At 38.5% G+C, this 10,000-nt stretch overlaps 2 protein-coding genes and 1 pseudogene across 3 annotated transcripts in view; 2 read left to right on the top strand and 1 right to left on the bottom strand.

Annotated features, from left to right (window-relative positions):
• LOC137967325 (protein disulfide-isomerase A4-like) overlaps positions 1–1,280 on the bottom strand; it is a 13,640-nt gene extending 12,360 nt beyond the window's left edge. The window contains exon 1 of the mRNA XM_068813844.1: positions 956–1,280. Within this exon, the coding sequence (XP_068669945.1) occupies positions 956–1,218 (263 nt within the window). The 5' untranslated portion in view covers positions 1,219–1,280. The remainder of the gene's footprint in view (positions 1–955) is intronic.
• An 868-nt stretch (positions 1,281–2,148) lies between these two features.
• Positions 2,149–4,317, top strand: LOC137968888 (uncharacterized; annotated as a pseudogene).
• A 980-nt stretch (positions 4,318–5,297) lies between these two features.
• Positions 5,298–10,000, top strand: part of LOC138012893 (hypoxanthine-guanine phosphoribosyltransferase-like) — a 9,075-nt gene continuing 4,372 nt past the window's right edge. Inside the window, exons 1-6 of one of the 2 annotated variants that reach the window (XM_068859829.1) lie at positions 5,298–5,348; positions 6,016–6,122; positions 7,116–7,249; positions 7,786–7,835; positions 8,468–8,533; positions 9,778–9,795. In XM_068859829.1, the coding sequence (XP_068715930.1) occupies positions 5,325–5,348; positions 6,016–6,122; positions 7,116–7,249; positions 7,786–7,835; positions 8,468–8,533; positions 9,778–9,795 (399 nt within the window). In that variant the 5' untranslated portion in view covers positions 5,298–5,324. Of the gene's footprint in view, positions 5,349–6,015; positions 6,209–7,115; positions 7,250–7,785; positions 7,836–8,467; positions 8,534–9,777; positions 9,796–10,000 lie in introns of those variants that run through there. The other variant, XM_068859830.1, reaches the window with a different exon arrangement.

Here is a 10,000-nt window from a genome sequence, read left to right as displayed (position 1 = left end):
CTAAAGAAACTGTGGTGCTGCGTCGGTGGGGAAGTAGTATACAAAAATTTGGTTTTATCAACGGAGTTGATAATGTAAATTGGCCACCGTACAGAGATTCTAAAAGCTGACGTTTCGAGCGTTAGCCCTTCGTCAGAGCGAATCGCTCTGACGAAGGGCTAACGCTCGAAACGTCAGCTTTTAGAATCTCTGTACGGTGGCCAATTTACATTATCAACTCCGTTGATAAAACCAAATTTTTGTATTCCTCAAAATGGCTTGGCTGTAGGTAAAACAACTTCTTGTTTCGTTAAAGTCTTCAAAGTGCACTCATTGACTTTAGCAGTGCAAAACTTTAAATTGCAAAGCGCAAAATAATATTACATGTATGTTGTCATAGGTGAACAGAGAGGTTAGAGTATTTCAAAGAAGACAGTTCTTTTAATTTGACGTAAATAAGCTAAAATAACCACTTTGTTGGTTTTGTTAGAATGTAAACTGACCACGCATCATTTACCGAACTCAGAAACAATTTCTTAGTTTTCTAAACACAAGGAAAAACTTCCCAGACAACTTGCTTACACAAACAATTTTATCACAGCTAATTAAAAATGTCTTTAAAATCAACATTTACAGGAAATAAAAGAGATGATAATAGATAAATTACTGCATTAAAGCTTAAGCTTAATGCATTCAGGTATCTTCTTTGAAATTGACATTGTATTAACATTAAAAGAAAATTTGGCTTTGTTTTTCCCCTCATGTTGATTTATAACTTGAGCTTAAAAGAAAGTGCATGCACATCTGCGCGATGACTTTATGCGGGTCTTATTCAAAATTATCCGAAAATGAATTTTCAAAGCAATGTAACAATCGATCGCGAGAGGTCCATAAACATAATAATAACATGAATCTCTTTGTCCTCAATTTCTCACTCAGGCACAAAATATAAACAATGCAAAAGACTGAAACAAACCAGGGAGCGTAGAACTCTACGAGAATGATATCTTTATCGTTCACAACAGAATCAAACGTCTTCGAAGTTAGAACCAATACATCGTCCTCCTCTTTGACATCATCAACTGAACTCGAGTCTTCTGATGTCGTCTCCTCCGCAACGTCTTCAGTTGCCAAACCTTCGGCGTCGGATGCTGTTTCTTCAGTTTCGTCTCCTAGTGATAAGGTTGAAGAAAATGTGATTAAAAGGACCAATACAACCAATATTCTAGTCTTATCCATTCTTGTCGTGGTACGTTTCTTGCTCGGATGCAGTGGAGATTCCCAGTCCCAGTCATTTCAAAGAAATGAATAGCCAATTACACGCCGACAAGTTAGAAAGATTGCGGCCAATCGGATGATGCTACGCGTCTTCGCGCGAATATAACTAAAAATTGCGTGACAAGAAAAGTCACAAAAAATGGCTGCGTGATCGATAAGTGACTTATATTTTTCAGTTAAAAACAAACCAATAATGCAAATTATGCCAACAATTATATTTTTTCGGAAAGCGATGAAAGTTATACTTGTAAATAGCGAATTATTCCAGTAAATTTGCTTAAAAAAATCTACCAAAAAATCAAAGCCAAGCCGATTTCCAGCTTGGCAGAATCCACTGCCTAAGTTGGTTGTCGATTACATGTACATGAGCCGGGCCAATGTAATCGGGGATGTCTTTCAGTCCGGTATAACATAATGTGAGCCAACCCAGCTTGGACTAAATTTAGAATATGTCATGTGAAAAAAGATAACAACAAAAAGAAGAAGTGGAGAGACTTTTGTCGCTAAATCGTTATTAAAATTCACCAGTCTACAATTTAAAGAAGGCTTATGGTTTGCTATCTTATTTATCTTTTATTTAACAGACATAACATAACTATTCCGTGGGCCATTTTGCTCTAAAGTGGAGTAATGTGGCTAGAAATCCCTGGCCCGGCTAACCCCCGGTGAACGCGATTACAGGGAACTGAATCTCAGCCCGGTTATTAGCCGGGATCCTGGCATCCTAATGCCGGGATCTCGGCTAACCGGGCTCATGTCATCGCAGACTTGATTTTTGGTGTTTTTTCACTGAGACGTGCCGGGATCTCGGGTAAACGAGCCAGCCCGCAACTGGCTCATGTAATCGGCCCGTAACTTTACGGGCCAGCCTGGTCTTATAAAAAATAAGGGATGGTTTATAGTTTGGAATTGTTTTCTTGCATTTCTTCATGTGGTAAGCACATTTACCTATCACACGATTGTACGTACAGAACATATGCGTATTTGTGAGATTTGTATACAAAAAGAAAACGGGAGGGACAGATTAACCGGCCCCTTAACCATACGTGACTAACCCCTTGACTACTCGCAGCTCCTCTATCAGAAAATATAAAATAAGGGATGGTCTATAGTTTGGAATTTGTTTTCTTGCATTTATTCATGTGGTAAGCACATTTACCTATAAAAAATAAAACGCCAGAAAACTGGGAATTACGACGCAAAGCCAGGAACGAGGCCACCAAACAACGAAGAATCGCTATCAAACAGTACTGGTATAAAAAGTCGAACGATTTGAAAAACAATCCCAAGGCGTTTTTCAAAACTTTCAAGCCATTTTTGGGTTCTAACGACATCTACTTAAAAATAAACGGCAGTATGATAACGGATCAACAACAAGTGGCTGAGGAATTGGTTGAGCATTTTGCTACCTTGGGGGATGGCATCGGTGGCACAGCGACAGAAAGAAAGTCAATAGAGGACTTTAGAGATCATCCTTGTGTTCAGAGGATTCAATACGAAAATAGGAATTCTACTCAGACCATTGAAATCGAAACAGTTACACAGGGACAAGTCCTTGCAGCTCTCGATTCGCTGAATATAAACAAGGCCACCGGCCCTTGAGGCATCCCTTCAAAGGCCTTAAAAATAGGTGCTAATGAATTATCCGCTCCACTAACCACCTTGTTCAATTCTTGTATTAACAAGAATGCGTGGCCTAGTAAATGGAAGTGTGGGCATTGGGCCCCAGTATATAAAAAGGATGACAGGAATGCAAAGGAAAATTATCGGCCCATAACTCTCTTACCATGTGTAAGCAAAGTTCTTGAGAAGTTGGTTGGGGCACAGATCAACTCTGGCTTTGGTAATTGCATTTTAATTGCATTTACCAAAACTCATCCACCTATGGCAAAGCTCACAGCTGCGAAACAACATTGATCAATTTAGTAGAAGATTGGAGACTCGCGAGGGATCAAAGATAGGTTGCGAGCATACTTTCAACAGACATGTCAAATGCATTTGACTCGTTACACCCACCACTACTTCTGAGCAAGCTTGAGGCGTACGGTTTTCAGGAAAGCGCTATTCAACTTTTAAACAGCTATTTAAAAGAACGGAAATATCAAGTAAAGATCGGCGGTCATGTTAGTTCGGGCCGTTACGTGAGTCGTGGCTGTCCTCAGGGTTCCGCGCTTAGCCCGTTGTTATGGAATGTTTTCTAGAATGACCTATCCTATTGCCTATCAGCGAACTTGTCTATGTATGCAGACGACCATCAAATTTACCACATAGGCGTAGACCAGGCAGGTGTGACTTTCCAGTTAAAGGATAGTGCCAACTTGGCTACAAGGTGGTATGATTCTAACTTACTGGCGGGAAACCTCAAAAAGTACCAAGTTTTGAACTTGGGCTTCACTCGAAATGACAGTAATATTTGCGTGAACGATGCCGAAATCTTAACTAAAGATAACATCACACTTCTAGGAGTAGTGTTAGATTCTAAGCTAAATTTCTCTGAGCATATAATCTCTATCTGCAAAAAAGCCAGCCAGAGAATTGGTGTTCTAATGAGACTACGCAATTTAATTCCTATGAAATCTAAGTTAATATTATTCAAAAGCGCAATATTACCATTCCTCACGTACTGTCACCTTGTGTGGCATTTCTGCAAAGCGAGCGACACTGGCGAAAGCTTGAAAGATTACAAGAAAGATGACTTAGGGCAGTTTTCAAGGACAATAATTCTAGTTATGAACAGTTATTAGAGAAGGCAGATCTGCCTACTCTACTAAACAGACGCTTTCAGGATCTGTGCATCCTTATGTATAAAGTAAAGCATAAACTGTGCCCTGCTTATATAAATAATATCTTTAAAGAACCAAATAGCAATTACAATTTGAGGCAAGCAGATTTCTCTATACCCAGGTATGAGACAGTCACCTACGGCAAGCACTCTATTAGATATCTTGGGCCTAGGCTATGGATACGACCCTGATGTCGTTCAAAGGCAAGATACGCCAACTTATTATAAGTGAATTTTTAGATGATGGCTGCGCAGGCTGTAGCCTCTGTTCATTTTGATTTCTGTATATTTTTACTATTAATCCTGAAACTAGATAACTGTTGATATTTTACCTATTATTGTATATAGTTTTTAGCTTGTAAATTTTTCCCTAATTGGTGTCCCCAAATTAGCAAGGGATTTCTTTTCCCTGGCTAGATGGCTTTTGACACTCTTAATAAAGTTTCTACTACTACTACTACTACTCTGACTACTACTACTACTATCACACGATTGTACGTACAGAACGCATGCGTATTTGTGAGATTTGTATACAAAAAGAAAACGGGGAAAAAAAAAACTTGAGAAAAAACTCTGTTCGGGGTCCCGTGCTGCTTTCGATCCTGGGAGACTGAGAGATTAATCGGCCCCTAAACCACACGTGACTAACCCCTTGACCACTCGCAGCTCCTCTAATAAGGGATGGTCTATAGGTTTGCCGGGATGTCTTTCAGCGGTGAGCCAGCCTGGCTTGGACTAAATTTACAATATGTGAAAAAAGGCATCAAGAAGAAGAAGAAGAAGTGGAGAGACGTTTGCTCGCTAAATTGTTATTAAAATTCACCATTCTACAATTTAAAGAAGCCTTATGGTTTGCCATCTTATTTATCCTTTATTTAAACCAAAAAAGGACTATTCCGTGGGCCATTTTGCTCTTAAGTGGAGTAATGTGGTTAGAGATCGCTGGCCCGGCTAACCAGGCTGTCCCGGTGAACGCGATTACATGGAAAAATCTCAGCTCGGTTCGGCCGGGATCGCCGGAATCTCGGTTAACCGGGCTGAGATTTTTCCGTGTAATCGCAAACTAGATTTTTGGTGTATTTCTCAGACGTGCCGGGAGCTCAGCTAAACGAGCCAGCCCGCCTAACCGGGGCAGCTCAGGAAAAAAAGAACGCACTCAACAACAGAACGAGGTGCTAACATAACGTACATCTGGAGTGTGAACCTTCCATCACGCGTGACTGGTACTATAAACGCCGAGGGGAGAATAGGAAAGAGTGAGTTCTATGGCGTGACGAATGGGAAAATGGCGGCAGAAGACTGTATCAAGGTGAGCTTTAATTAATATAAGGCCAACGTCCTTACATGATTTATCCAAAATCCTTAAAAACTGCGTGCATCTACGATTATGTGCTTCCCACCCACAGTTTGATAATATTCCTTTTCCATAAAGATTTTTTACCCACTTCCCGTGAGGATGCTATTTGGCATGAGCTCGCGATCGGAAAATCGATCAGCCATTTGGCACATGCTTTCTGCCGCTTCGTGACCCTGGTACCTTTAAGCTCACTTTTTACGACCGCATTCAACGTTTAATATACTCTTATGCAATTTAACGCATCTTTAATCTTTTTGTGGTTTCACTTTTATCTGCAACGCTTTCTCCAACAAGGATTGTAGACGACTACCCCTTCCCCGTCCCAACATTTTTTGCTGTCAACCTTTGAAAAATAAAACCCAAAGGGTCGATATTTCGGTGGCAACTTACAAAAAATTGCCTTAAGAACTGAAATTTCCTCAGCCTCTGACAAAAAAAAATTGCAAAACTTATACATGTCTTCTTTAGGAAGAGGGTAGAGATACATGTAAAATTGGAGTGATTCCAGTAGGGGCCAGTATGTCCCTTGGAAAGCAACTGTGGCTTGACGTGGTTTCTCTATAAATATGAATGTGAAATTCCTCTGGGGATTTCACAACTTGTTTGTTACTTTTCTCAGATCTTTGATGACTACGAAGGGTACTCTTTAGACATGTTTTGTTTGCCTAAACATTATGAAGATGATTTGGAGAGCATTTTGATACCAAAAGGGCTCATCTGTGACAGGTATACAGTAAAGAGAAAAACAATGACTCGTGGAAACTGCTAATACCTTCCCACCTTCTGGTCTCGTCATAGAGTATGAAATACCGGTAATGATTATACATGTATGTTTATTTACGAGAAAGAGATCAGAATTAGTAAAAGTATCGTTCATGATGACTCAACATTTTTTGCAATAATTGAATGTAATATACAGTTAATTAGATCAAGATAATAAACAGTTAATTAGTTCAAGATATCATGGTAGTAATGTATTACTGTATTAGCCCACTGACTCCAGAGTCCCTTCCTTCCCAGTGATGAGTAAAATTGTCTGGCATTAAACATAGTAAATCTATTTCATCTCAATGGGTTGAAGGGAACATAGTTTCTGAGTGGATGGTAGAGGTTGTTGACTCGTGAACTGCCCCCCATTGACAAGTAAAATCGTCTGACGTTAGACAGAATAAACTCTATTTAAGTCTCTCTCCTGGGAGTCAATTAGCTAAGAGATGCATGGGTGCAATGGAAATCACTTAATATCTAAAGAATGGGAATTGAACTTGGGGTGCAGGAATGGCGCAGTGGTGAGAGCACTCGCTTCCCACCGGGTTTGATTCCCAGACTCGGTGTCAAATGTGGGTTGAGTTTGTTGGTTCTCTACTCTGCACGGAGAGGTTTTCTCCGGGTACTCGGGTTTCCCCTCTCCTCAAAAACCAACATTTGACTTGATTTACTTTCATTGTTCATTTCAGTTTACAGTGTCCCCAATTAGCGCTCCAGCGCTAGAACGACTAGACACTTAAATAAAGTTCCTTTCCTTTCTTTCAACTACACTTGTTGGTTCTTTTTACCCACAGCAGAGGCACAGTTGTAGCCGAAACGTCTGAGATGATAAGAATTTTTAGCCAATGTAAACTTTTTGATTCCTCTTTTACCAAAGTGTTACCCCTTTTCAAGGTAATGATATAAGTCAGATTAAGGCTAAAAATTGCCAACTTTAATCCTATTTTTCAGGATTGAGAGATTAGCACGGAACATTTGTCGTGAAGTTGGAAAGGGACCACTTATTGGATTGTGTGTTTTGAAAGGGGGCTATCAGTTTTTTGGTGACTTAATGAACTCTATTAGATCAATCAATTCAAGTGGAGGTAAATAAAAAATAAACAAATAGCCAAATGATCAATTATGTTAAAGTTTGGTCACAGCAGAGGCACTTGATCTTAGATCTTAGTCTTTGTTACAACTCCGTTTTGTTTCAAATATGTTGGATTTTTCTTCATTCTCTGATCATTGCAGAACATTGAGTGATTTGAATGATTTTTTTTGTTATAAAGAAAAGAAACCAACAAAGTAATATTGGTTAATGTAACAGTTCCTGAAAAGTGTGATCTTTACTGAAGGGTGGATAGTGCTATCTACTGGATACCTGTAACTCAATTGGTTTTGCTAGTGTTTATAAATCCGCTGTGGCTGGATAGTCAGTTATCCTGTGGATAGCGTTATCCACCTTTTTGAGCAACCGAGGCCTGAAGCCCAAATTAGCAGTTCTCCTTCAGAAAAAAAAATTCTTCTCTCAATTTTTACACCAGTTTACCACTCAGTTCTGATGTTTTTAAATGCAGCCACATACATGTAATTTATTTGAGCTTCACTTTTCTAACAACATTTTTTCCTGATGTAACAGAACAGTCAGTCAAGATGTCAGTTGATTTTATCAGACTGAAGAGCTATGAGGTAACCTGTGTAATGTTAGGCAATGACTGGTAACAACAATACATGTAGATATGTATACTTATACTACCTACTCATTTATGGAACAAAATATCATATTTTACCACAATTGCTTGAAATCTGATTGGCTAATTTGCCATCGTCTCTAAGGTTCTATACCATGCTGCTTCCATCATGCTTGCGTCAATGTGTCGCGCTTAGCTGCGCCTTGTGAGTCCACAACATTTTGACCACTGTGATGACGAATATCATTGTCAGTAGGAGTACAGACATAGCTGAACCATGTTTGATTTGTTACATAATGATAGGCACCATACCACTTTATACAAATTTAGATTTTATAAATAACGATTTAAATACAAATTTAGTTCTACCAAAATTAAAAGAGAGTTCCTGGACCAAGGTAGTCCCTGTAAGGATTGCTATAATGAGGGCCATTATATTGGTTGTCAAAACGAAGGTTTTTTTGTTCCTTATAGTTTCTATTTTTGAACGAGAAAATCTTCCTTAGTTCCGTAGTTTGCATATTAGACCTAAATTTGATACAGTTGTCCTTTTACTTCAGAAAAAAAAATGGTAGATTTTTTTAACAATTTGTACTTTTTCTCTTCTATACATGTATAATGATACTGCAGGATGATCAATCTTGTGGTGAAGTTAAGGTTGTTGGAAGTGATGATTTGTCATCATTGAAAGGAAAGGTATGTAGTGACTAAAGATTGAATGTGTAACATGTCCACTGTGGGATTTAGTACTCAAAAGCAGATTTAGATACTGGAGTATTGTTGATTGTCTTGAGCGGAGAAGAAGAAGCCATTATGAGAGCACACTCAGGAATAAATCACTTTCCCCATTGCATCATGAGAATATACATAAATTAACATCTTTATTAACAAGTATTGTTACAAGACAGAAGGTTTAAGGAGATTCCCTGAAAGTTCTTTGTCCCAAAAAAATAATTCTTTTCAGAGACCTCTGAGAATTCAATGAAGATTTAATCAATCCCCATGCTTCTTATGAATCTACTCAGCTTCCCAAGGCTCTTTGTGATATAATCACACTATTAAATTGAATTTAAAATTTAAAATGTAGTTTAACAACTGAACATCTTCAACCTTGATCTTTGAATGACCTTTTAATAGCCTTGGTGGTACCACATCATGATTATTTAAAGGATCTTTGGTTGGTGTTTAACTATTTTTTAAGATCATAGTATCGTTAGTTTTCTTTTTTTTTCTTCTTCCTTTTGCATGTAACGTTGTTCCCCAAAGCCACCATAGCACTGGCAGACCTTTCCCAGAGTGGACTTGTGGGTTAAGTAGGCATCACTACCCTTCAGAGCTCATCCTTTGTGCAAAATTATGCGACTTCACTTTCTCTGAGAACTGTATGCATTTATCGTTCAAACTTTCCACGACAGATCGTCACAATATAGAGTACAATCCACTGGCTTTTGATTTACAGGGAAACTCTCTCAAACTCTTTCTTCCCATGTTATATGATACAAGTCATGCCAATCAAAGTTACACTCCATACACAATTCGTACATTCCATTGTCGGGCAATGAGTTAAGTATGGCAAGAATGTGTGTGTGAATTTTGCCTAGCATGATGCAAATATGCAGATTCTGACACCGTTCATCCTTTTACCCGTTATCCTTTGCCCATCACCCTAATGGCTTTACTTGTTACCCCGTTACCCCTTACGCATGGAAAAGGTCTGCCGCCATAGCACACATCGTACAGGCCAACTATATCTCTTAGAATCCTTCAGGGATTTTTACCAGGGTGAATCGGTTGAAATGTGTATGAGATTTGTATTCCTTGTAAATCAACTACTGTGTTCATCAGCTTCCTAAATTGTTTCTTGTACAAAATAGATATGATGATCTTCTGAAACATTAATTGGCATGGGTTTTGACATGATCTTTTTTTGCTTCTTTCAGCATGTTTTAGTAGTTGAGGTAAGTTTTTGCTAATGGTAGGCTATTGAGGTGAAGTGATAAAACTCTCTTAATTAATTAATTATGGGCAAAAGCAAAAATCTGTGTTATGTTAATTTTTCAATTTCTAAATAAAGTAACTAGATTACAACAATTAAAAATAATGGATTTAGATTCAGTGACCATTGATTCTTTGACTCACTTTTGAATCATATTTAATTAAGGG

The sequence above is a fragment of the Montipora foliosa genome, chromosome 8 (assembly GCF_036669935.1).
Source record: "Montipora foliosa isolate CH-2021 chromosome 8, ASM3666993v2, whole genome shotgun sequence".
Lineage (NCBI taxonomy): Eukaryota > Metazoa > Cnidaria > Anthozoa > Scleractinia > Acroporidae > Montipora > Montipora foliosa.
Note: the sequence above shows the minus strand (reverse complement) of the source record. Positions and strands in the feature narration are given on the sequence as shown.